Source organism: Cherax quadricarinatus, chromosome 13 (genome assembly GCF_038502225.1).
Source record: "Cherax quadricarinatus isolate ZL_2023a chromosome 13, ASM3850222v1, whole genome shotgun sequence".
In the NCBI taxonomy this organism is placed as follows: Eukaryota; Metazoa; Arthropoda; class Malacostraca; order Decapoda; family Parastacidae; genus Cherax; species Cherax quadricarinatus.
The window spans coordinates 3,319,374-3,347,264 of NC_091304.1; the positions used below are offsets into that span (position 1 = coordinate 3,319,374).

At 39.0% G+C, this 27,891-nt stretch overlaps 1 protein-coding gene across 7 annotated transcripts in view; it reads left to right on the forward strand.

Moving 5' to 3' along the window:
* The first annotated feature begins 2,035 nt into the window (after positions 1 to 2,035).
* Positions 2,036 to 27,891, forward strand: part of LOC128688673 (protein AAR2 homolog) — a 29,238-nt gene continuing 3,382 nt past the window's right edge. The window contains exons 1-6 of one of the 7 annotated variants that reach the window (XM_053776630.2): positions 2,036 to 2,184; positions 6,311 to 6,487; positions 14,712 to 14,824; positions 17,999 to 18,151; positions 19,399 to 19,801; positions 27,077 to 27,260. In XM_053776630.2, the coding sequence (XP_053632605.1) occupies positions 6,321 to 6,487; positions 14,712 to 14,824; positions 17,999 to 18,151; positions 19,399 to 19,801; positions 27,077 to 27,260 (1,020 nt within the window). In that variant the 5' untranslated portion in view covers positions 2,036 to 2,184; positions 6,311 to 6,320. Of the gene's footprint in view, positions 2,398 to 2,452; positions 2,477 to 2,529; positions 2,742 to 6,310; positions 6,488 to 14,711; positions 14,825 to 17,998; positions 18,152 to 19,398; positions 19,802 to 27,076; positions 27,261 to 27,891 lie in introns of those variants that run through there. The other 6 variants (XM_053776629.1, XM_053776627.1, XM_053776628.1 and 3 more) reach the window with 6 other exon arrangements.

The window sequence follows — 27,891 nt, forward strand, 5'->3', positions numbered from 1 at the left end:
GACAAGGTCCTAAATGCACTAGAAGACAAAAAGAATGCAGATGTAATATATACAGACTTTGCAAAAGCCTTCGACAAGTGTGACCATGGCGTAATAGCGCACAAAATGCGTGCTAAAGGAATAACAGGAAAAGTCGGTCGATGGATCTATAATTTCCTCACTAACAGAACACAGAGAGTAGTCGTCAACAGAGTAAAGTCCGAGGCAGCTACGGTGAAAAGCTCTGTTCCACAAGGCACAGTACTCGCTCCCATCTTGTTCCTCATCCTTATATCCGACATAGACAAGGATGTCAGCCACAGCACCGTGTCTTCCTTTGCAGATGACACCCGAATCTGCATGACAGTGTCTTCCATTGCAGACACTGCAAAGCTCCAGGCAGACATCAACCAAATCTTTCAGTGGGCTGCAGAAAACAATATGAAGTTCAACGATGAGAAATTTCAATTACTCAGATATGGTAAACATGAGGAAATTAAATCTTCATCAGAGTACAAAACAAATTCTGGCCACAAAATAGAGCGAAACACCAACGTCAAAGACCTGGGAGTGATCATGTCGGAGGATCTCACCTTCAAGGACCATAACATTGTATCAATCGCATCTGCTAGAAAAATGACAGGATGGATAATGAGAACCTTCAAAACTAGGGAGGCCAAGCCCATGATGACACTCTTCAGGTCACTTGTTCTATCTAGGCTGGAATATTGCTGCACACTAACAGCACCTTTCAAGGCAGGTGAAATTGCCGACCTAGAAAATGTACAGAGAACTTTCACGGCGCGCATAACGGAGATAAAACACCTCAATTATTGGGAGCGCTTGAGGTTCCTAAACCTGTATTCCCTGGAACGGAGGAGGGAGAGATACATGATTATATACACCTGGAAAATCCTAGAGGGACTAGTACCGAACTTGCACACGAAAATCACCCACTACGAAAGCAAAAGACTTGGCAGACGATGCACCATCCCCCCAATGAAAAGCAGGGGTGTCACTAGCACGTTAAGAGACCATACAATAAGTGTCAGGGGCCCGAGACTGTTCAACTGCCTCCCAGCACACATAAGGGGGATTACCAACAGACCCCTGGCAGTCTTCAAGCTGGCACTGGACAAGCACCTAAAGTCAGTTCCGGATCAGCCGGGCTGTGGCTCGTATGTTGGTTTGCGTGCAGCCAGCAGCAACAGCCTGGTTGATCAGGCTCTGATCCACCAGGAGGCCTGGTCTCAGACCGGGCCGCGGGGGCGTTGACCCCCGGAACTCTCTCCAGGTAAACTCCAGGTAAACTCCAGGTATCCCCGCTAGTCGTGTTCCTTCCACTTTGGATACCAGAAGGCAGGGCTCGATACAACGTAAGCTGTCAATGACCCTATAAACCCAAGAAGAAACTACGGCATAAGCTGTCAGTGGCCCTATAAACATCCAGAAGAAGAAGATACCGTCTTAGCTACTAGTAGCCCTTTAAACCCAAAGGAGAAAATACGTCATCAGCTGCCAGTGGCCCTATAAACCCCAAGAAGAAAATACGGCTTTAGTTGCCAGTGGCCCTATAAACCCAAAAGAGAATTATTATTATTATTATTATTATTATTATTATTAAAATCAAGGGGGAAGCACTAAACCCTTAGGATTATACAGCACCTGTGGTGGGGGTGTGGAAGGTATTCGGGTTTAATTCAGGGAACTGGAGCACATATCCAATTCCCTAGATCAAGAGCCCTTCACCAGCATCAAGGAACCTTCCTTGAGGGGCCCAAAAGAGAAGATACGTCGTAAGCTGTCAGGGGCACTGTCACCCCCCCAGATAACTCTCTGGGGGTTTTATGGCCAGAGACCATAAAACCTCCAGAGAATTTTCCATCCGGCATAACCCAATAAAGTCAGTGAGTTACCGAAGATTGTATTTCTTATTTTCATTAGGGTCCATTAAGCTTGTCCTCCAGGATGGAACCCATAACGGTCGACTAACACCCAGGTACCTACTAATTGCTAGATGAACAAGGGCAACAAGTGTAAGGAAATATGCCAAAGTTTGCATCCGTGACGAGGATCGAACCACAAACACTCAGTATGTGAGTTGAGTGTATTATCAACTATCAGTGGCGCCTAAAAACTCGAAGAAAAAGATGATGATGATGCGGAGTAAGCTGTCAGTGACCTTATAAACCCCAACAAGACGAGGTATCCTGAAGATTTGTATATCGTGTAGTCAGCGGGAAAGAAACCTGCTAAGCGAACTGCTTATATCGTGAAGAAGTAGTAGTATCTCTTTGTGCATCTATGCAGCAAGCAACCAGCAGACATCAGTGAACCAATACACTACAATTTTTTCAGTTACTGGGACGAAGAAATAACTAAACTTCACGTGACTCACGAAATCGTAATAACAGGATTGTAAACAAACTACGGAATAGGAGGGGTTTGAACCCGTGGCTTGCTCACTGACCGGGAGTTTTACGACTCGCTGTCATGGGTACAAACCCACCCGTTCCATGATTTGTTTAAATTGCACGTGGCCTTGTGGCAAAAGCTGTCGCTTCACACATTGAGGGGTCGGGTTCGATTCCCGGCGAAGGGGTGGAAACATGGGCGTGTTTCCTTAACACTGGTTGTCTATGTTCACCCATCAGTAAAATGGATACCTGGGAGTTAGTCAACCGGTGTGGGTCGCATCCTGGGACAAAACTGACCTAATTTGCCCGAAATGCTCTACATAACAAGGCGCTTTCTATATAGTAGTATGTCATTAATGTCAGCTAGGACTGTATACCTTGTACATGTACTTGTAGAAATAAAATTATTATTATTATTATTATTTATTATTATTATTATTATTATTATAAGTATTTGCACTTGCCTATTTTTGGTTACAAGAGTTGATTCTCAGCTCCTGGCCCCACCACTTAATTTGTCACTCTCCAGATTTACTTTCTCCTAACCTCATGGGCACTATTGTACCTGTTCTTAATCATTCTACTTCCCAGTTGCACTGAGACTGAAGAAATACTTCCTGACATCCCTGTGGCTCATTTGTATCTTTTAATGTCCAGCTGTGTCTCCAAGTTCCCATCTCTTGCCTCTCATACAACCTATCTCTGTCTACCATATCAGTTCCTTGAGTATATTGTATGTTATCCTACCTTGATTCTTCTGTCCTCTAGTGTCATTAGATTCATCTGTGTCTATATGTGTATATCTGTATTGTGTTTCTGTTTATCTCTGTACAGTGGACCCTCGACCAACAATGTTAATCCGTTCCTGAGAGTTCATCGTTAGTCAAAATTATCGTTAGTCGAGTTAATTTTCCCCATAAGAAATAATGGAAATCAAATTAATCCGTTCCTGACACCCCAAAGTATTGAAAAAAAAATTTTACCACATGAAATATTAATTTTAATACACGCAAACTGAAGAAGACATGTGCAATTACAAGACACTTACCTTTATTGAAGATCTGGTGATGATTGATGGGATGGGAGGAGGGGAGAGTGGATGGTGTTAGCATTTAGAAGGGGAATCCCCTTCCATTAGGACTTGAGGTGTCAAGTCCTTTTCCGGGGTTACTTCCCTTCTTCTTTTAATGCCACTAGGACCAGCTTGAGAGTCACTGGACCTCTGTCGCACAACATATGTGTCCATAGAGCTCTGTACCTCCCGTTCCTTTACGATTTGTCTAAAATGGGCCACAACATTGTCATTGTGACAGTCACCAGCACGGCTTGCAATAGCTGTGTGAGGGTGATTTTCATCCATAAAGGTTTGCAGTTCAACCCACTTTGCACACATTTCCTTAATCTTTGAAGTAGGCACAATGGATTCCACAACTGGCATAGGCATCTCAGGGTTAGCCCCAAATCCTTCAAAATCTTTCTTAATTTCCATACTAATTCTCACCCTTTTTATCACAGAGATGGCACTAGAAGCTTTCTTGGGGCCCATGGTGACTTATTTTGCAGGTGCAGTCACTAAAAACACTGTGATATGAAATGTTCCGATTGTATGTTTGGATGCGACCGCGGTGGCTGGCTTGTAAACACTGTACAGGCCACACGTGGACGCATCTCGAACGGAACGAATCGCGTTGGTCGAGTTTTTTAGCGCTAGTCGAGGCAAAATTTTTGCATTAAAATGTATCGCTAGTCGGATTTAACGTTATATGATGCCATCATTGGTCGAGGGTCCACTGTATATCTTTGTACTCACCTAATTGTGATTGCAGGGGTCGAGACATAACTGCTGGCTGTGACTGTGTATTTATGTGTATCTGCTTATATCTCACCTGCATATACTTGCCTGTAATCCAAACAAATCTTATATCTGTATCTGTGCTCATCTCTACCTCTGTATGAGTGTTTTTCTCTGTACTGTATTAATGTTTGTATCTATAGTAAGTAATTAAGTTTATTCAGGTACAGGTACACATAATACAGTTACATTAATTATCATACATAGCAGCATATGTGTAGATTACTGAGGATAACCTAAAAAGTCAGACAGACAGATTTATTTCCATTGGGGCCCTTGTACTGTATACCTGGAGAGGGTTTTGGGGGTCAACACCTCTGTGGCCTGGTCTGTGACCAGACCTCATGGTGGATCAGGGCCTGATCAACCAGGCTGTATTGTATGTTTTTCCATTGGGGTCCTTGTATTGCATGTATTTCTGTGTATATACATGGATAGGAGCTTGAGTCTGTGTTTTAGTGATTACAGTGATCTTGGTGTTACTGTCCAGGTAAGTACGGCCTTAAGATATTTATGAGAAAGTGCTAAACCCATAGGTGGTTTAGGGAGAATGGGAAGTAATTAGGTTGGAGGAAAAAGAGACTAACTGTAATTCCTTGAATCAAGAGCTCTTCACCAGCACCAAAATGCCCTGTAAGGATTGCAAGTTTAATGCTCTTCAAGGGGGAGGGGATGCCTTGATACTGATGAATGGCTCTTAATCCATGGAATTGGAGCTACTCATCCCTGTCTTCAGATCAAGACTAATTACTTCTTATTCCTCATTTGCTGTATAAACTTTATGGATTTGGCACTTCCCAAATCCATAAAGAACAATCAAAATTATACCATAATACTAATAATAGTAGTAATAATAATGTAATAATAATAATAATAATAATAATAATAATAATAATAATAATTATGGCCTTATTTCAGCCATTAAGAAAGTTTTAATTTAGTACTGTACTGTATTTCATTCATTAGCATACATTTATTTTTACACTGGTTTGAGAACATGCAGATATTACTGGTACACATGTATAGAACATTATGTAGATGTGACCTGTGATAACTCACTGAAGTCAAATAATGTAACTATTAAAATAATATGTATTAAGTTAATGAATATGATCATTTAAAAAAAAATTAGTGGAGAGTGAAGATAAAACAAATTCTATTTGAAATTGAAATGTTTATTTCTCTGTAAAGATTACAATGTGGGGTTTACATATTATACAATATTAATTACAGTGTGTAGTTTACATACAAAATATTAGTTACAAAGAAAGCCACTAGCATGCCTAGGCATCACTACCTAGGCATTTTGGGTAGAAATCTACAATGCGATACAGTTTTAATTTATTTATGCAGTACAAATAATGTTGTTTACATGTAGTAAAACATTGGTAGTCACAAAAGAAAGCCAGTAATTATGAAATTCTTTTTCTGCAAACTAAAATTTGTACAATGCTCGTGAATATCAACATATTTTAGGGATGCAATAACAGTAGTACATTATCTGCGGGAGATTTATCCCAAGGAAAGCCTTTTAGTCAGTGTGACGTATTTCTGTTAGGATCTTTGTTAATTATCTCATCTTTTGACAGTGATATGCCATATTTATATAGCAGTTAATGTTGGCTGTGTTACATATTCACTAGACACCAATGGATTATTTTTTGACACAGTTTCTGGTGCAGCTTACAAAGCCAGGGCAGCACTGGTGCCATTTTTGTGCTTAACATTATTTTATCACATGTAAACTACATTTTGTATACTACACAAAGAAATAAATTTTGTTTGTTAATGGGTTTAGCACTTAGTTATGTTTATAATAATTACAAAGCCAAGAAGATTTTATTTTGCTTGCTAACATGTATGGTTAGTAACCTGGGATAGCCCAATAAAGGCACCATGTCTGGCTTACTCTCATACTCTCAATATAAACCAAAATAGGCTAGTATAGTACATGGTATTGATAATGTTCATTTGTATTTTCTAGGAACTGTATTGAATGTATACATTACAGTACTGTGTAAATTATTAGATTTAATTACAAATAAATTAATATGCTTTACAGGATTAGAACCATGGATCCAGAGTTGGCCCTCCAGATGTTTGAAGAGGGGGGAACACTAGTCCTCCTTGGCATGCCAATTGGAACAGAGTTTGGCATTGACTTAAGTTCCTGGAATGTTGGTGAAAGATTTAAAGGGGTGAAGATGATTCCTCCAGGTATCCACTTTATTTATTTTAGGTTAGCATCCATAAAAATACTTCATTTTGCTGTTTTTGTAAATATAATAATGTAGCTTGGAGATTAGGAGGTGTGGGGTTACTAAAAGTATTATTCAGAAGATGGGTTGGACATTTAGAGAGGCTGGAACAAAATATGATAACTCAGAGGGCATATAAATCTGTAGTGGACAAAAGGTGGGAAAAGGGTCGTCCTAGGAATGGCTGGACAGAGGAGGTGAAGGAGGTTTTGTGTGTGGGGGCTTAGACATCCAGCAGGCATGTATGAGCATGTTATATAGGAGTGAGCGGAGGCAAGTGATTTTTATGACTTGATGTGCTATTGAAATGTGAGCAGTGTAAAATTTATGGAGAGATTCAAGGAAACTAGTTAGCCAGACTTGAGTCCTGGAGGTGGGAAGCACAGTACCTGCATTCTGAAGGAGGGGTGGAAAGACAGTGATAGTGAAAGTGTTTCTTCTTTTTCTGGGGTCACCCTACCTGGAAATAGGAAGTACAATGCCTGCACTTTAAAGGAGGGGTTTAAGATATTGGCAGTTTGGAGGGATGTCTAAACTGTCATACCTGAGGGCCTCTGCAAAGACAGTTATTATGTATGAGTGATGGTGAAAGCGTTGAATGATGATGAAAGTTTTTTATTCCTTTTGGGGTTTTTCTTTCTTTTTGGGAAACCCTGCCTCGGTGGGAAGCGGCTGACACGTTGAAAATAATAATAATAATAATATACAGTGGACCCCCAGTTTACGATCAGCTCCCAATGCGACCAATTATGTAAGTGTATTTATGTAAGTGCGTTTGTATGTGTATGTTTGGGGGTCTGAAATGGACTAATCTAATTCACAATATTCCTTATGGGAACAAATTTGGTTAGTACTGGCACCTGAACATACTTCTGGAATAAAATAATATTGTAAACCGGGGGCCCACTGTATAATATTTTTTGACATGCTGTCCCCCACCAATGTACAGTGACCTAAGAAAAAGAAAATGCAGTCACTGTCACACTTTCAATAGTTGTCTTGCCAGAATTGTGCAGATATCACAGTTCATTTGACCCTCCTAACTACAACACCCCCACCCCCTCCAGTAGTAAAATCTGACTACCCAGTTTTCATGAATTCCTTCATGAATGTTATCTTACCAACACTCCAACAGCACATCATGCTATAAAAACCACTTTTTTTTTCCATTAACCTTGATCATATGTGCTCACACAAAGCTGCTGGATGCTCAAGACCCAAGCCCTTAAAACTCAAAACACACACTCCCAAGTCAACTTGGTTTCAGAAAGTGCTTTTCCACCATTGCCCCCTTAATCTGCCTCAATACATATTCCCACAATGCCTTCAGTGATAATCAGTTATTGCAGTCTTTTTGATCTGGAAAAAGTTTGACATTTACCCCATTTTTTTCTTTTTGTGGAGCTGATAGACAAACTCTTTGCCAACATTCTGTCATAATCTTATCTTAGCTAGACTACAGAGATCATTTGCTTTTCGCATCCCCCACTACTTTTTCACCAAGGTTACAACTGTCTAAGGGTTTTTAAATCTTTCCCAGTCAAGAGCCTGTATACAGAGGCAAATGTCTTTGCAAAATTGACACAATACCCAATGTCTCTTCTATTTTGCTTCCTTCAGTGACCTTCACAATCCTTACACATACAAAACTATTACATATGTTAGCAATACAATACAATACAGTACAGTACAATTTTTATTTCTTTGCAAAGGTTACAATGTGTGATTTATGTTTTATAAAATGTTGAGTACAAAGAAAACCACAAACATGCCTGAGTATTTTGGACATACAGATCCTAATGCTTACAGACTGTCGCAACCCCCAATCCTGAGGTGTCTCCTGGTGTCGCAGAATTTCAAAAAAAAAAAAAAAAATTCTTATGAAATGATAGAGAATCTTTTTCCGATTGTAAAGACACCAAAAAAAAAACGAAATTTGACGGAAAACTGATGGAATTACACTCTAGCGAAGTTAGCGACCTCGGCAATATTTATAAATCGGCGATTTCGCCCACTTTGAGCCCTATTTTCAGCTAATTCCATTGTTCCATTCGACCAAACTCATAGCTATTTCTTTAGAACTCCATTTTTTCTATCGATTGAGTACAAGAAACTGCCCATTTACCGATTTAACTACCCAATAACGTGGTCAGAAATTTGCAATTTGGCCAATTTCACGAAAATTAAAAAATATGATAATTTCAAAATAAGGTCCAGAATGAACAATGCAGACATTCCTGGCTCTAAAATAACATTTTCTTTGTTCATTAGTCATGTCTCCAAGCCCCTCTGATATTACTCTTGCTTTCTATTTTGAATTTTTATTCAAACTAAAAATAGAAGATTTACTGTTATGCAAACTACTGCAATACTGTAATAAGTGTACAAATAATGTCAACCCATTCATGACTGCTTATTAGAATAGCTAGTTGGACATGTATTGGACAACGACATCATTTGTTTTCTTTTGAACATCGGCAAAAATCAAACATTTCCCCTGCTTTGTGCTCCATTTCCATGTTCTTTTTATAGTAAAACCAATCAAAATCACCTCTATTTCTATAATATGTTTTCCATTCTATCAAATAAGACCAAGAAAACGAGAATACAACTCTAAATACTATACGAAAATAGACCACAAAGTCGGCATTTTAATTAAAAAAATGGTCGGAGTTTTTTTTTTCTCATTATGCACTGCGTGCTCCAGGATTTTTTTTATATGGTGCACACTGACCACACAGACCCATTCTCTCACGTGGGCCTAACAGCTTTCTCCTGCTTGATTTGAAGCCGCTAGAATTTATGAGTATATACAGTGGACCCCGAGTATTCGATATTAATCCGTTCCTGAGAGCTCAGCGAATACCGATAATATCGAAAACCGAATCAATTTTCCTCATAAGAAATAATGGAAATCAAATTAATCCGTGCAAGACGCCCGAAAGTATGAAAAAAAAAATTTACCACATGAAATATTAAGTTTAATGCAATAGAAGAATTACAATAACAACAATAACAATAGATTAATGACAATAGAATAATTGACACTTACCTTTAACCCTTTGAGGGTTTTGGTCATACTAGTATGTCTTAGGCGTAGGGGTTTTTGACATACTAGTACGCATAAATTCTAGCGGCCTCAAATCTCGCAGGAAAAGGCTGATAAGCCTAGATGTGAGAGAATGGGTCTGTGTGGTGGGTGTGCGCAGTAGGAAAAAAATCTGGGACCCAGTGGTGCATTGTGGGAATGCCATCATAGTACACAATTTCCACCGTGCCCTGCGGTAAGAAGTTCCTCACTCCTCGGCGAATTGGGACACTTTTGTTCCCCAGTGACAGTTCTAATACAGATGGAAGTGACAGTGAAGATGAGTTTCAAGGTTCTGGTGAGGTTTTGACCGAAACTAATGACCATAATATGGGTAATAGTGAGGAAAACCCAGACAACCCACAGCCTTCCACCTCTGGTGCTGGGCCGTCTTGTTCACGTTCAGTTGTACAAGAATCAAAGAGGAAACTCCTATTTTCCAAAATCCCAGACTCAGATGTGAGCATTGGTGATGATAGTGATAGTGATTATGAACTACAAGCTCTTCAAACTTGTTCCAAGAATGGAGGAGGAGGAGGCAGAGGAGGAGGAGGCAGAGGAGGAGGAGGCAAGAGGAGGAGGAGGCAAGAGGAGGAGGAGGCAAGAGGAGGAGGAGGCAAGAGGAGGAGGAGGCAAGAGGAGGAGGAGGCAGAGGAGGAGGAGGCAGAGGAGGAGGAGGAGGAAGAAGAAGAGGAGGAGGAGGAAGAAGAGGAGGAGGAAGAAGAGGAGGAGGAGGAGGAAGAAGAAGAATACGTAATGATAACAATAATACATAATAATAATAATAATACATAATAATAATACATAATAATAATAATAGGTAATAATAATATGTAATAATAAATGTTCACCCATGACAGTAACAAGATAAGGGGAGATAACATCTGATAAGTGCTGACGTTTGATGAGGGTAAATGAGGGTAGAGCTGATGCCAAAAGATGAGATAAACATCGCCCTCCCTTTGTTTTTGCTGGTATACTAACATTTGTCTGTCTGTCTATTTGCCTGTCTGTCAAGCTCCCTGTCTATCCGTCTAGCTCTCTGTCTCAGAGAGCCACAAGACTGCGTCATCACTTTTACTCACATCTTCAAGCAGAGTATAGCACTTTGTCTGGGTTTCTTGGGTTATCCTAGGTAATTTATACTATGTATACTTGTATTTATGTGTACCTGTGAGACAGAGATAAAAAGACAGATAGAATGAGGGAGAAAGATAATTAGATAGAATGGAGGAAGGGAAGCAGCATCCGACCCCATTGTTTTGACAGGCGGGAGGGGGAGTGAGTAATGAGACAATATGTCATTTTGACAGCTGCTGACTCCTGGTAATTTACACTATGGAGGAGAAGGAGAAGGAGGAAGAGTAGGGGGAAGAGGAAGAAGAGGAGGAGGAGGAAGAGGAAGAGGAGGAGGAGGAAGAGGAAGAGTAGGAGGAAGAGGAATAAGAGGAAGAGGAGGAGGAAGAGGAATAGTAGGAGGAAGATTAGGGGGAAGAGGAGGAAGAGGAAGAAGAGGAGGAGGAGGAGGAAGAGGAAGAAGAGGAGGAGGAGGAAGAGGAAGAGTAGGAGGAAGAGGAAGAGTATGAGGAAGAGTAGGGGGAAGAGGAGGAAGAGTAGGGGGAAGAGGAAGAAGAGGAGGAGGAGGGTGGAACACTAGTACACTGGTACTGGTACACTAACATTTCTGTCTGTCTATTTGTCTGTCTGTCAAGCTCCCTGTCTATCTGTCTATCCGTCTAGCTCTCTGTCTCAGAGAGCCACAAGACTGTGTCATCACTTTTACTCACATCTTCAAGAAGAGTATAGCACTTTGTCTGGATTTCTTGGGTTATCCTAGGTAATTTATACTATGTATACTTGTATTTATGTGTACCTGTGAGACAGAGATAGACAGACAGATAGAAAGAGAGAGACAGATTGAAAGAGATAGAATGAGGGAGAAAGATAAAACACCATTGTGTATGACACCATGTTTCAGAGTTCCACAAGCTGCAGAACTAATAAGAATATGTTCAGTGACTGTATATTGGTATATATATTATAGAACAATAATAATAAACAATGTTTTGTATTGTTTGTTTTTGTAAACAAGTTTTGTAAACAATATATTGATAATTATGTTTGTGTGCTTATTGTGTTGTATACAACGAGTGTATATATGTACATTGCACCTTACTTTGGTCTCATAGGCCACATAAGTTATGTGAAAAAATAAAATAGTGAAAAAAACAACAAACCTTCAAATACAAGTAAACTAAAGTTTACTGGGTGAGCGGCAGTCGCCGCTGTTGCCATACGCGGCTCATTTTCTGCAAACTTCATGCATCCATATCTCCGTAAGTATTGATGGTAAATTTTTTTTGTTTATCCTATAATGTTTAGAAAAAAAAACACTATTTTTTCATAAGAAAAAATAATTTTTTTTTTTTTTGAAATTTGGCCGACCCTGAGAACGAGTTTCGGAGAGGGCCTGTCGACCCTCAAAGGGTTAATGAAGATCTGGTGATGATTGATGGGATGGGAGGAGGGAAGAGGTGTTAGTGTTTAGAAGGGGAATCCCCTTCCATTAGGACTTGAGGTAGCAAGTCCTTTTCCGGGGTTACTTCCCTCCTTCTTTTAATGCCACTAGGACCAGCTTGAGAGTCACTGGACCTCTGTCGCACAACAAATCTGTCCATAGAGCTCTGTACCTCCTGTTCCTTTACGATTTGTCTAAAATGGGCCACAACATTGTCATTGTAATAGTCACCAGCACGACTTGCAGTAGCTGTGTTAGGGTGATTTTCATCCATAAAGGTTTGCACTTCAACCCACTGTGCACACATTTCCTTAATTTTTGAAGTAGACACAATGGATTCCACAACTGGCATAGGCTTCTCAGGGTTAGCCCCAAGCCCTTCAAAATCTTTCTTAATTTCCATACTAATTCTCACCCTTTTTACCACAGGGTTGGCACTAGAAGCTTTCTTGGGGCCCATGGTGACTTATTTTGCAGAAACAAGCACCAAATACAGTGATAATATGGATAATATGGAATGTACCGAATGTATCCTTAGATGCGCGCACACTGGCTGGCTTGTAAACACTGGCACACGGGGCAGTTCTGGCCACTCATGGACAGGTCTCGTACGAATCGTATCGAATACCGGGTTTTCAATCGAATACCGAGGAAAATTTTTTGCGATATAATGCATCGAATACCGGATTTATCGAATACCGATGCCATCAAATACCAGGGGTCCACTGTATATGTCAAACACGGTACCTCGTAAGACGTATATATACGACTGAAACAGTCAAAGGGTTAAAACTAGACATAGGTTAGGGAGTGGTAAATTTTAAGTATTCATTATTTTACCTTATTACTAAAATGAGATAATCAAAAATTTTATAATTAATAAGATTTATAGTACTAATTTATTCTTTGCCAATAGTATTTATAAAATTCTTTTATTCTCCATATTTGCATTTTAGTAGCATCTCTCAATTTACCTTTCCTTCATGTTCATCCCATACCTTGCTTTTCTACTCCCTACTTGGGATGTTTTACTGATTCAGATTTGCTCCTTGCTCTTCCATGCCAATAGGCTCACATATTTGCTACAAACATGTGCTCAATCTTTCTTGAACACTTTCAATAACTTTCTTGGTCCAGAGTCATGCACACTTATGGTTCCAGATTACTAAATGGAGTAGAGTATACAGTTGTTTTTCCAGTTAGTGATCCAAGGATGTTTACTAGAGTTGGTCAACATTTTCACTGTAGAGTTATATACTATATAGCATTCGTCACTATCGTACACATTGCAACAATGTCTGCCTTATTGTTTGCCGTTTCCTATTCCCAGAGTGTGTTACAGGTTATCTAGAAATATGATTCCCCACATATGTTATCCATATGACTCCCCCACATATGTTGTCCATTGGTCAGCTATCCAGAAAATACCAAGTCGTGCAGGAGTGTTTCTTCTCAAGCTATTTTCTAGCACTCTCAGCAGCAAGGCCTGGTCACAGACTGGGTTGCAGGGGCATCATCCCCCAAAACCCTCTCTAGGCATGCTCTAGTTATACATCAAAATGGCTGGAAACAATGTTGGTCTGATTTAAACCGCAACAAATTGTTTTCTGTCGAAGCACAATTAGGTTTCTGGCCATCTTCCCACCACTCTCTGGTATGGAGAAATTGCTTTCTCACATTTACAAATCCAACACACACTATTTTCATACAAATACCACAAAGAGAAATTCCCAGCACCTCCCTATGAGGACTGCCAGGTTGCATTATCAGTTCATCATATCCTAATAGACTGTCCTGTTCATCAGATCATCCAGCATTCACCATTCACATCTGCAGTGCTCTGACTAACTCGGTCTCATTTATCTCCTCCCTGTAAGTCCCACTTTAATGCAGACTTGCTTTGAAGTACGTATTTAACAAACTAACTTGCACCAACTTTTCCTTCAGTTTTACACTTGCACTAACCTCCCGCTTCCATTAATCTCTACCCTTATACACCCCTGCTTGCAGCTCTGTATGACTCATACAGGTTTAGTGCATTTTTTTTGGTGCAAGTGTAATTCATTATTACATTTATAAAAAAAATGCTTAATGAAGGTAAACTAAAAAATTCAATATAGCCTATTGCCAGACTTACTTTATTTAGCCCAGCTAAATTTGTCAATGTATGTTTTCATTCCTTGAAGTAGTATTATAATTAGCAAAAAAATATACAGCCTTTCCTCACTTAGCGATGGAGTTCTGTTCCTAAGACCGCGTTGGTAAACGAATTCGTCGCCAAATGAGGAGCATACTATAATGGTAGTGGGTTTGTGTCAACCATCTCTGATATTTCTTTAATGTCACCTTTGTACCATTTGTAACATTTATAGTATATTTTTAAATGTTTATACAGTAGTGTACTGTATATTGTAATAAACAGAATAGAGGAAATCTGCTCTAATATACATTATTTAGGTATGCATACTGGTCAGAGAGCCCATCATAAGTCCGAGTTGTCGGTAAACGAGTACACCGCTAAGTGAATAGAGGCTGTATTGTGAGCAATTAAAAGTTCTTGCCACACTTTTGTAGATTAACAGTCACCTTCCCATTGCAGTGCTGTAAGTCGCCAAGGAGACACAGCACCGAGAACAGGATTTTTCCATGTTTTTAAGCAACGAGAAATTGTAGTGCGTCATTATGATGAAAAAGCTGAAGACTTGAAAGAAGGTAAATATAGATTTTATTACATATTATATTTCATTAACCCTATTACATTTTGGAATACTGTATTTAACATTTTAGCATCTCCAATATTATATATTGCTAGCAATGATTCACATATTTGTCTGATCACATATCCCAAGTTTGGGATTGTGTTGCTGCTTGTTATATTTAAGAAAATAGATTGGCAGAATTAACTTACTGTTCTTTCTTATTCTTCCTTGCCAACAGCTGTATATGTATTTTGAAATGTCATTGTACAGTGGAACCTCGGCTTACGAGTGCCCCACCATACGAGTTTTTCAGGATACTACAAGCAGTTGCTCGGTCGATTTTTTATTTCTGGAGATGAGCAAAAATTTAGGATGCTAGCTTCCCCCTCAAACGACTTTTTTTTAGACCTCCAGATCTTACAAAAATAAAAGTGAATATATAATTGTAGTGCATTGTCATAAGTATTATGTAGTTTTTACTGCTTAAGACTATATAACTGCAACAGAAATACGTAATAGTATTTCTTATCTTAAATTGTGGGTGCTGGTGTTTGTAGATGATTGCCAAGAGAGTGGAGTGTTATGCTGTGGCCCTACTGGGCTGAGGTGGATGGTAGAGGTACTGGTACTGAAGTCGATGATTGTACTGGAGTGTGCATAAATTCTGTAATGGATTTCTGTTCTATTTTACCCTACAGTACATTATACAACTGACGGTAAGGTATCAGCTGCTCTAGGCACCGTTTCAGGGTCAGTCAGTCAGTTAAGTCAGTCAAGTCAGTCAGTCAAGTCAGTCAGTCAAGTCAGTCAGTCAAGTCAGTAAGTCAGTCAGTCAAGTCAGTAAATCATTCAGTCAACTTATTTCACCCAGAAATGTGTCACTCATCAGTCCATGAAAGAAAATGCTACAACACATACTGCCAGGCACATCATCTAAAGGGGACTAGCCAGACTATGGGAAACAAAAGAGGATAAGATAAGATAAGATTTCGTTCGGATTTTTAACCCCGGAGGGCTAGCCACCCAGGATAACCCAAGAAAGTCAGTGCATCATCAAGGACTGTCTAACTTATTTCCATTGGGGTCCTTAATCTTGTCCCCCAGGATGTGACCCACACCAGTCGACTATCACCCAGGTACCTATTTGCTGCTAGGTGAACAGGACACCAGGTTTAAGGAAACGTGTCAAAATGTTTCCACCCGCCGGGAATCGAACCTGGGCCCTCCATGTGTGAAGTGGGAGCTTTAGCCACCAGGCCCAGTGGCCTGGTTTTTTAGGGCCAGGAGGGAAAAAAGACTGGCAAGAAATAACAATAATCCTACACCAACTGAAAACACTTCTGGAGCAGAGGCACGGACGTTAGCACTACTCCAGAACAACAGATATTAGAGCCAGCAAATAAAACCTCTCTAAATTCCACCAATACAATGACATTTGTCCTTGCAAACATACAGGGTCTAAAGCCATCAAAAAACAACAAAATTACTTACATCAAGGAACTGCTCGTGGAGTCAAATGCAATGTTTGCAGCATTCACAGAGACTCACGTAAAGAATCATTATGACAACGAAATATGGATCCCGGGTTATAACCTATTCCGATGCGACAGACTAAACAGGCAACAAAGGGGGGTTGGCCTGTATGTCACAGAGTCGCTCATTTGCACAGAACTACTGAACACCTCAAATGATGTAGTTGAAGTTTTGGCCGTAAAGATTGAAAACCAAAACATTGTCATTGTGGTAGTATGCAAACCTCCAGATGCAACTTTCCAGCAATTCCAGGAGGAACTTGAGAAAATTGACCACTGTCTGGAAAATCTCCCAACTCCTGCGCCAGACATCTTATTACTAGGAGATTTCAACTTGAGACACCTAAAATGGAGGAATATAGCAAACAATGTTTTAGCAGAGATCACCCCGGGAGGCATCTCAGATGAAAATTCACACACACACAAACTATTAAATCTCGGCACCAAATTCACCTTAAACCAGCAAATAGTAGAGCCTACAAGACTAGAAAATACGCTGGACCTCATCTTCACTAACAATGGTGATCTGATACGTAATATAACTGTATCAAAGACAATACACTCAGATCACAACATAATGGAGGTACAGACATGTATGCACAGGGCTCCTGACCAGCAAAAGGTGAGCAGTCATGAAGGTCTCTTCACGAAATTCAATTTCAATAACAAAAACATACAATGGGATCAAGTAAACCATGTCCTAAATGAAACAAGCTGGGAAGATATCCTAAACAACATGGATCCGAACATTTGCCTTGAAAAAATTAATTCTGTGGTTTTTGAGATCTGTTCAAGATACATTCCATTAAGAAAAAGACAGAGAAGATCTAAACTAGAAAGAGAGAGACATTCATTATACAAACTGCTGAGTGAGGCCAACATATCTGAAATACGAAGGGAGGACTAGTCAATGAAATTGAAAATATCGAACTTAAGCTGAAGAAATCTTACAGGAGACAAGAATCACAGGAAGAACTAAAAGTGATAAAGGAAATTCATTCTAGAATATATACATTTCAGGTTTCTATGTTATTTATATGGTTTATTATGTCATATTAGATGAATTGCGATAGATAAATAAGTCAGAGTTGATATTAGGGTCATGTTCAAGTATTTTGTCCTGCCTCCTGAGAGCAGGAATTCAGCTGAAACGGATTAATCTCATTTCAATTCATTTAAATGAGGAAAATTGACTTAGCATACGAGCAGATCGGGATACGAGCAAGGTCATGGAACTGATTAAACTCATAAGCCGAGGTTCCCCTGTACTTGTGTAGTATTTACAAAAAAATATGCTGTGCAGATTTATTTCTGAATGACAAACGAAAAATTATTGGAAGTTTGTAAGATACCATATGTGTAAATACTGCAACACAAAATATAGAGAGAAAAAACCCAAATACAGTGGACCCCCACATAACGATCACCTCCGAATGCGACCAATTATGTAAGTGTATTTATGTAAGTGCGTTTGTACGTGTATGTTTGGGGGTCTGAAATGGACTAATCTACTTCACAATATTCCTTATGGGAACAAATTCGGTCAGTACTGGCACCTGAACATACTTCTGGAGTGAAAAAATATCGTTAACCGGGGGTCCACCGTACTTTGTTTACCTAAGAGTTCTTTATTATTTTTCATATTGTTATCTCAGATGTAGACCCAGAAGAAGTGGAAAGAGTTCGTGCCAGCCTACGTGATTTGGACAGATGTCTTGGAGCATATCCCATAGAGTCCTGGGAAAAGTGGATCTCACTGACACAATATATTCCTTCTGCAGAGTTAGAAAGAATGATTCCAAAATCAGGTAGGTATATTATATACAATCAAGTACCAAACTTCTATAGGTCATACAGCAGGTAGGGACATCTTATGAATGAATGATATTTTCAAGAACTTTGTAGACTGTTGTGATTAAAATTATGAAGGTGAAGTTTTTTTTTTAAATATCTGAAGTACACCAAATCATATTGCATCAGATTACTTTGAGGCTAGGAATGTATCAGATACCATTTACATGAATTGCATTACTGTAGATTTGTTTTTGCAAAACCATAGAGTTTTACACTAATATGCATGTATGCACTGAATATTTTGTAACGTTTACTTGCCTTAAAACATAGCAAAATCTGTATTATGGCTTGTACAGCACAGCATATGTAACTTATCTGAGCAAAATCTCATGCAAGCCCACCACCCCTCTGCCAACCATTACCATCACCACCATCTTTACAGCAATTTAGCTCTTCCTAATAGCTACAATAATGGGTCATTCAGCACTGTTTGTTAATGAGGGTTGTCCTTTGATTAAATATTTGTTTATCAATGTTAATGCATACACTTGAAATACCTACATTGACTGATTATAGAAGAAGGCTTTTTTCTTGTGGGAGTAGAGTTAGTATTTCATTTTTTTTCATGCTATCCATCTTCCACCAAGGTAGGGTGACACCAAGAAAAGAGAAACATCATAAAGTAACATTTATGAAACTGGTTAGCCAGACTTGAGTCCTGGAGATGGAAAGTACAGTGCCTGCACTTTGAAGGAGGGGTGGGGATATATTGCAGTTTTTTAACTGTAGTTTTAGTGTGCCTCTGGCAAGACAGTGATGGAGTGAGTGATGATGAAAGTGTTTCTTCTTTTTCAAGTCACCCTCAGTGGGAAATGGCCAGTGTGTTAAAAAAATCACTCTATTATAGTAGTGTTCAGAAAATACTCATTCCTGATGATGCAAAGATTGTGTTATTATTAGCTGATGCCTTTTTTGGTGTTAACCTTTTATTGATATCTTTATTTAGAAAAAGGGGAAAAAGAATTTTGTTCAATGATGTGCATGCTGCTTGCCTAACCATGCTGCATATAAAACTACATCTATTACCTCTGAACATTTTATCCACAGGTTTTTGTCAGCACAATATTTACCATAAGATAAAATAAATTCTTATGTTTATGCTACCCCATAATAATAGTTTAAGGCAGAGATACAGTAGTCAGATTGGGAGCATAAGAAAAATATAGTAATTATTAATTGCAGTTGTTTTAAAATTTTACAGGCAGGATTTGTTCAGTAATTGAATTAGCATCAGTAAATGCTTGGCATGGAACAAGAAAGAAGTCAAAAAGCACAAGCACTACCTCTGCTACAGACAACCAGCCAACATGTTCTGGTGATCAGTTTAATGAATGTTTAGATTTAAGTAACATGGACCAGCAGCCAAGCAAATCACGAATCAACACCCACAATTCCAGTGCGTGTCCAGAGATAGTTTTGAGCTCTGAACCTGAGATAGAACCGAGGCAAGTTCTCCCTGACATGATACCCAAACCAGGCACAGAGTTTCGGTTTAGCAAATTTCCAGCTCGACCATATCGTGATGGAGCCACACCCAGTGAAGTGACACAATATAGCCTTGACTCTTCCTACAGCATCAGACAAATGATAGCCAAAGTTGATAAGTAAGTTACTTAATTTTTTTGAAGTTTAACACAATAATTATATTTATTTTTCCATTTAATACACATAAATATGCAAATAACCCACGCATAGGAAAGAGAGAAACTTATGACAACATTTCAGTCCAACTTGGGCCATTTACAAACACTCCCTCATGTAGAACAGACCAGCAAGGGGAAGGAACAGCTATGTACTACTCAAATCAACTCGAATGTATCAAAAAATCTTGCACAAGGGATGAACATGGTGAATATATCATAGCCAAATTTAAATCAAAAGACCTGCAAAAAACCCTCACAATTATAAACTTCTACAGAGTACCACAGTCAAACATTTACCACTTTAGTGAAAAACTAGGAAACATGACTACTGATGCACACATGAATAAAGACCACCTGCTACTAACAGAAGATTTCAACATAAACTTACTACACAACCAGGACCCACAAGTAACCGAATTCACAAATACTATGAGCAACTGCCTGTTGCTACCAACAATATCTAAACCTACAAGAATCACCGAGACAAGTATCTCCTTAATAGACCACATCTGGACTAACACCATATCCCCTTTAAAATCAGGCATAATCACAGACAACACTACAGACCACTACCCAACCTTTCTCATAACTAATCTAGGTAAATTGCCCCAAGACATTATACTAAAGCTACCTTCACACTACATAACGAGACAGCTGTTAACAACTTTATAGCAGCTATGAATAACATCGACTGGCAAAATGAGCTCGAAACATATACAGATATGAATGAATGTATAAATAATTTTCTAAAAATAGCCCATCACCTCTACAACAAACATTGTCCCAAAAAAACTAAACAGATCACAGCAAAGAGACTGAATAGTCCCTGGCTAACACCAAGCATCCTCAAATCCATTAACACAAAGAACAAATATGAAAAACAGTATAGAATGGGTCAAATAACTAGAGACCAGTCTAAACGTTACTCGTCAGCTCTTACCAGCCTGATAAGAAGATCTAAAAAATTGTATTATGAAAATAGATTACATAGCATCAAAGGTGATATGAAAAAGACCTGGAAAACTCTATCTGAAGTTCTTGGAACTAAAAAGTTATCCAAAAACAAAACAATCAAATTAACAAAAGAACCCGTACTCACACCAACTGAAACAGCAAACAGACTCAATGTTTTCTTCTCCACCATAGAAAAAAAATCTAGCAAATAAAATACCAAGCTCAAACACTTGTCCATTAGACTACCTCATAGGTACCTACCCAGATACGCTATTCCTAGCTCCAACCACCTCACCAGAAGTTTCGCTCATCATCAACATCCTTAAAAACAAGGCAGGAGACATAAACAACTTGCCTGCTTTTATGTACAAAAAAGCTTCTCAAGTATTGTCACCAATTATTGCAACACTCTAACAAATCCATAGAATCATCTACCTTCCCAACAATCCTCAAAATAACGAGGGTCACTCTGATCCATAAAGGAGGTGGCCAAGCTGACTTGAATAACTATAGACCTATATCTAACTTACCACTGCCCTCTAAAATCTTTGAAAAATTAATTCATAGACGGATCTATTCCTACCTCATCTCACACAACATATTAAACCCTTGTCACTTTGGATTCAGGAATAATAACAGCACAAATGATGCTATCATACACATGCTAGAACTAATATATACCACACTCGAAAAGAAAGAAGTCCCGCAGGGCATTTCCATTGATTTATGTAAAGCTTTCGATACAGTCGACCATGAACTGCTGTACTCTAAATTAACGCACTATGGTATCAGAGACCACTCCCTCAACTACCTAAAGTCATACCTTAGTAGCAGAATTCAATATGTGTACACAAATGGTGCAAACTCTTCCACCCAACCAATCACAGTAGGAGTCCCATAGGGAAGTGCCCTTGGACCACTCCTCTTTCTCATCTACATCAATGATCTACCGAATGCATCACAGCTACTCAAACCCATATTATTTGCAGATGACACTACATACGTCTTCTCCCACCCAAACCCACTCATACTCGCCAACACCGTCAATGCCGAATTGCAGAAAATATCTGCCTGGATGATGATTAATAAACTTACCCTGAATACTGATAAAACCTATTTTATTCAGTTTGGAAACAAAGCTGCAAATGTTCCACTTAACATAACGCTAAACGGATCATCAGTCATGAGACTTGCAGAGGGAAAATTCTTTGGTATCCACCTTGACAGTAACCTTAAGTTCCAGACACATATACAACAAATCACCAAGAAAATCTCTAAGACTGTAGGCATACTATCCTAGATACAGTACATGTACTACGTTCCACAATCAGCTCTCCTGGCACTACCATTCACTCATATACCCTTATCTCATATATGGAATTTGTGCATGGGGACCAACAACATTAAATCACCTAAGACTTCTAATAACCCAGCAAAAGGCAGCAGTCAGAATGATAACAAATTCCCACTCCCGACAGCAAACTCCACCAATTTTCAAAAGTCTAAATTTGCTCACCATTAAGAACATCCATACTTATTCATGTGCCTACTACATACACAGAACAATACACTCAAATATAAACCCACAACTCAAACTTATCCTCACCAACCTTAACAGGACACATGACCATAACACAAGACACAGATCTCTTTTTGATGTACCCCTTGTCCATATCACACTGTGTAAAAACTCTATGCACATAAAGGGCCCCAAAATATGGAATTCATTACCAGAAGATACTAAAGTAACCCGGTCTGAAAATCAGTTTAAGACTCCTCTCAAAAGCCACTTAATCACCCTAGACTAAATACTCAATACTCAGTACTCACATACTCAATACGTATTCCCATATCATAATTTCAACAATTACTTTTGAACCTTTTATCCATTGTCGACAGGAATATAATTGAATCATTGTTCCACAAAAAAACGTTTTTTAATATATGAATATATCTTTTGTCTTACATAAATTAGATTCGCTTATAATTAATAATCTACTGTACAACTATGATATAATTAATAATGTACTGTACAACTCTGATATAATTCTTAGTGTTAAGTAGTCAGTAAGCCAATAATGTTAAGTCAGCCCATAATGCCTAGGCATAATAGAGGCTCTCTTTGCATTACTACCCATTATTGTAAATACATAATCTCAGTGTTCTGTTTGCAAAGACATAAATAAATAAATAAAGGCTTTGGCCGACTAGTGTCCAAGACCCCGACTATGGTCCAAGTTGGACCGAAACATCATTGTAAGCTCCTCCTCCTCTCCTATATGCAGGTTATTTGTGTATTGTTCAAGTCATGGTATTGTCTCTTTTTTTTTTTCTTTAATACATGTAAAATATGGTGTTTAGTTAGATGTGAATCTTGATATGCATGACAGATTCCATCAAATTCTTTGAAGGAAATTTTGAATTTGGTAAAAATTTTAACTTAATGTTGATTCAAGTTTTGTGCATTTATATTCAGTACTTCTCTTTGCTTATTTATCAGCCAAACTATATTCATAATAGTTGGTAAGATGATAATCTGTCTTTCTTTCAACAAACTAGCCATATCCCGCTGAAGCAGGGTGGCCCAAAAAGTAAAACAAAAGTTTCTTTTTAACTTTAGTAATATGTACAGGAGAAGGGGTTACTAGTTCCTTGTTCCTGGCATTTTAGTCGCCTCTTACGACACGCATGGCTTACAGAGGAAGAATTCTGTTCCACTTCCCGACGGAGATAAGAGAAAATAAACAAGAACAAGAACTATTAAGAAAATGGAAGAAAACCCTGAAGGGTCTGTATACAGTGGACCCTCGGGTAACGATTTTAATCCGTTCCAGAGAGCTTGTCCTTAGCCGATTTTATTGTTATCCGAATTAATTTTCCCCATAAGAAATGATGGAAATCCAATTAATCCATTCCAGACACCCAAAAGTATTAAAAAAAAAAATTTTCACATGAAATATACATTTTCCTACACAGAAAACAATGAGACATGAAGAATAAATAGTACATGAAGAATAAATAGTAACATGAAGAATAAATGACACTTACCTTTATTGAAGATTTATTGATGAGTGATGAGATGGGAGGAGGGGAGATGATGGAGGTGTCTATTGTTTGGAAGGGGAACCCCCTTCCATAAGGACTTTAGGTAGCAAGTCTTTTTCCGGGGTTACTTCCCTTCTTTGTTTTTTAATGCCACTGGGAACAACTTGACAGTCACTGGACCTCTGTCGTACCAAAAATCTGTCCATAGAGCTCTGTTTCTGGCGTTTCTTTAAGATTTCCCTAAAATGGGACACAACATTGTCATTGTAAATGTCACCAGCACAGCTTGCAATAGCTGTGTCAGGGTGAGTTCCTCCATAAAGGCTTGCATCTTTGTCCACATTGTACAAATGTCCTAAATCATTGAAGAAGGCAACTTCCTCCATCTCTCTCTCCCCTCCTCTGAAGCAATTTCCTCAGCTGTGGTCTCTTGCTGTTGCAGATGCTCTTGCAGCTCATCAGTGGTTAGCTCTTCATTGTCGTCCTCCACCAACTCTTCCACATCCTTGCCACTAACCTCCAACCCCATGGACTTCCTCAATGACACAACAGTTTCTACAACTGGTATAGGCTCCTCAGGGGTAGCCCCAAACCCTTCAAAATCCCTCTCTTGTACACATTCTGGCCACAATTTCCTCCAAGCAGAGTACAAAGTCCTACAAGTCACTCCCTCCTAAGCCTTATCTATAAGGTTTATGCAATTGAGGATACTGAAGTGATCTTTCCAAAACTCTCTTAGAGTCAATTCAGTGTCTGAGGTCACTTCAAAGCACTTTTGAAACACTGCTTTGGTGTACAGTTTGAAATGACCTGCTGGTCTATGGGCTGGAGGAGAGGAGTGGTATTAGGAGGCAAAAAACCTCACTTTGATAAAGGTCAACTCCCCCACAATTTGCTCTTGCAAGTCTGGAGGATGAGCAGGAACATTGTCTAATACCAGGAGTTACTTGAGGTCCAATTTATTTTCCAGGAGGTATTTTTTCACAGTGGGGCCAAACACATGATAGAACCAATCATGGAAAATGTGCCTAGTGACCCATGCCTTACTGTTTGCCTTCCACATCACACACAAATTAGCCTTGACGACACTGTTTTTCTTGAACACACTGGGAATTTCAGAGTGATACACAAGTAAAGGCTTCACTTTGCAATTCCCACTAGCATTACTACAAAACATGAGAGTTAGCCTGTCTTTCATAGGCTTGTGTCCTGGGAGTGCCTTTTCCTCTTGAGTAATGTAGGTCCTGTTTGGCATTTTCTTCCAAAACAGGCCTGTTTTGTCACAATTGAACACTTGTTGGGGTTTTAATTTTTCAGCCTCTATGTACCCTTAAAGTCCTGCACATATTTTTCAGCCGCTTTTTGATCAGAACTGGCAGCCTCACCATGCCTTATCACACTGTGTATACCACTACGATTCTTAAATCTCTCAAACCAACCTTTGCTGGCCTTAAATTCACTAACATCACCACTAGTTCCAGGCATTTTCTTAATGAGATCCACATGCAACTGCTTTGCCTTTTCACATGTGATTGACTGTGAAACACTATCTCCTGATAATAATTTGTCGTTGATCCACACCAATAACAAGTCTCTCCACATCTTCGAGTATTTGCGATCTCTTTTTTGTAAGCATACTTGCACCTTCCGCACCAACAGCTTCCTTGATTGCCTTTCTGTTGGCCAAGATAGTAGCGATGGTTGATTGGGGTTTGTTATACAACTGGGCCAGCTCGGAGGCACGCACTCCACTTTTATACTTTGCAATTACATATCTCTTTCTTCAATTCGATAGTATTTCTCACCCTTTTTACCACAGGGTTGGCACTAGAAGCTTTCTTTGGGCCAATGGTGGCTTATTTAGCAGTTACAAGCACTAAAAACAGTGGAATAATACAAAATGTATTGAATGTATGCTGGAACCGTCCGCCCTGGCTTCTAAACAATGGCACACTGGGTGTACATAGTGGCTGAGCAGCGATGGGTGGGCCAGGCCATGCGGACGTGTTTGGGACGAATGTCCCTAACTGAGTTTTTCATCACTGGCCGAGCCAATATTTTTACGCAAAGACGCATCGATATCAGATTTTATCGCTATCCAGTGGCATTGTTACCTGAGGGTCCACTGTATATATGCTTGTACATGCATGTGTAGCGAAACCTAAGTGTAAGTAGAAGTAGCAAAACGTACTTGAAATCTTGAATGTTTATGAGACAGAAAAAGACATCAGCAATCCTACCATCATGTAAAACAATTACAGGCTTTAGTTTTACACTCACTTGGCAGGACGGTAGTACCTCCCTGGGTGGCTGCTGTCAGTTGGTAAGATATTTTAATTATTAAAGTACAGTAGCCCTTTACATAAGGGACTATGAAGGGGGATTTTTTTTTTTATTAACACATTGGCCATGTCCCACCAAGGCAGGGTGGCCCAAAAAAGAAAAACTTTCATCATCATTCACTCCATTACTGTCTGCTTGAGGGATGCTTACACTACAGTTATAAAACTGGAACATTAACACCTCAATGAAGGAGGATTGCCAGAATATTAAAACATGGCAAAAAAGCACTTAGTTATTCTACTGTATATCCTTCTTTTCTTTCTTCTTTCAACGTACATATAATATTATATTGTACACGTTTTACAGTTATAATACAATAAACCTTAAGAATAAAAGAGTTAAAATTACAATTTGCCTAGTGAATTTTACCCATTATTTTAAGTCTGTTATATAAAGAGTTTTCTGTTACTGTATCAGTATTATATCCAGAGGGAAGCACAAAACTTATAGAGGTCACACAGCACTTTGGAATGGAAGGTAATCCAGTTTGATCCATGGAAGGGTAGGGTATCACCAGCACCTTTGATCAAGAATACTTTAACAGTCTCGAGGCATTTCCCCACTTTGATGGCTGGGATGCCAAAACTCAAGCTTGAAGATGGCAATCACAATGATATCTGATTTAAATTGTCTCATCTATTATTACTGTGAATTCATAGGGAAAGTGGTAAACCCATAGGCATCATGCGGTGCTTGGGGTAATATGAGGCAATCGGATTTGATCCAGTAAAAGTAAGATTAGTTCATTTCTTTGGATAAAGAACTCCTCACTGGTATCCAGGTACTCACACAACTGAGTAATGCTTTTTCACTAAAATACTGAATGCAGTGCAAAATGTCCTGAGGATGTATAGCTTACAATTAATGTTAAAAAGTGCAGTTCATTTCTTTCAGCCCTGAGAGTATGCTGGCAGAGCTGCAGCTGGCTTTTGTATCTTTCTTAGTGGGCCAAGTATGGGATGGTTGGGAGCACTGGAAGCGCCTCTTGTCAGAAATGTGTCGTGCAGAAGAACTTTTGCAGCAGTACCCTGATCTGTACAACAAATTCCTCTCCATCATACATTTTCAGATACATGAGGTAAAAAAACTGTAAACTAACACAGTATTATATTAAGGTTTTATACTGATTTTTTCTTACCATTTTGTAGTTATGAAGTAGGGTGTTGGCTGAATCTAATCCTCACTAAAAAATTATATCAGGCTCTCTTATAAAGTGTGATTTAATGTAAATGCAATTGAAAAAGTGCATCTAAAATTGAATAGTGTGTACTATGAAGGCCTTTCTACACATTATACAAAAAAATTGCACTATATAGAGGAGCTTTATAAGAGAGCTTACTGTATTTACAAAAGGCAATAGACCTATATGGGTTATTCTGCACTTTTCACTAAAAGAAAATGTTGGTTGTAGTAGTATTACTATTATTCCTCTTTGAGGAGGTTTCCTTGCCATAGCAAAGGGAAAATCCAAGGAATCAGATCACTTATGACATTGCTAAGCCTAGCTCTGTTCATTTCTGGAGGTGCCATTCTGCTGTTCTGCACTAGGTAGGGTTTCCAGAGAACAGCACACTACATATTGCATCGGTGACCATAGTTCAGGGAGGGTACATGGTTTCTGCTCGTTGATTTACTGAGCTGTACTCTGCCCCTTTACTTTTTAACACCCAGGCTATTTTATCCAAGGTAGTAACCCCCCCCCTTCCTTT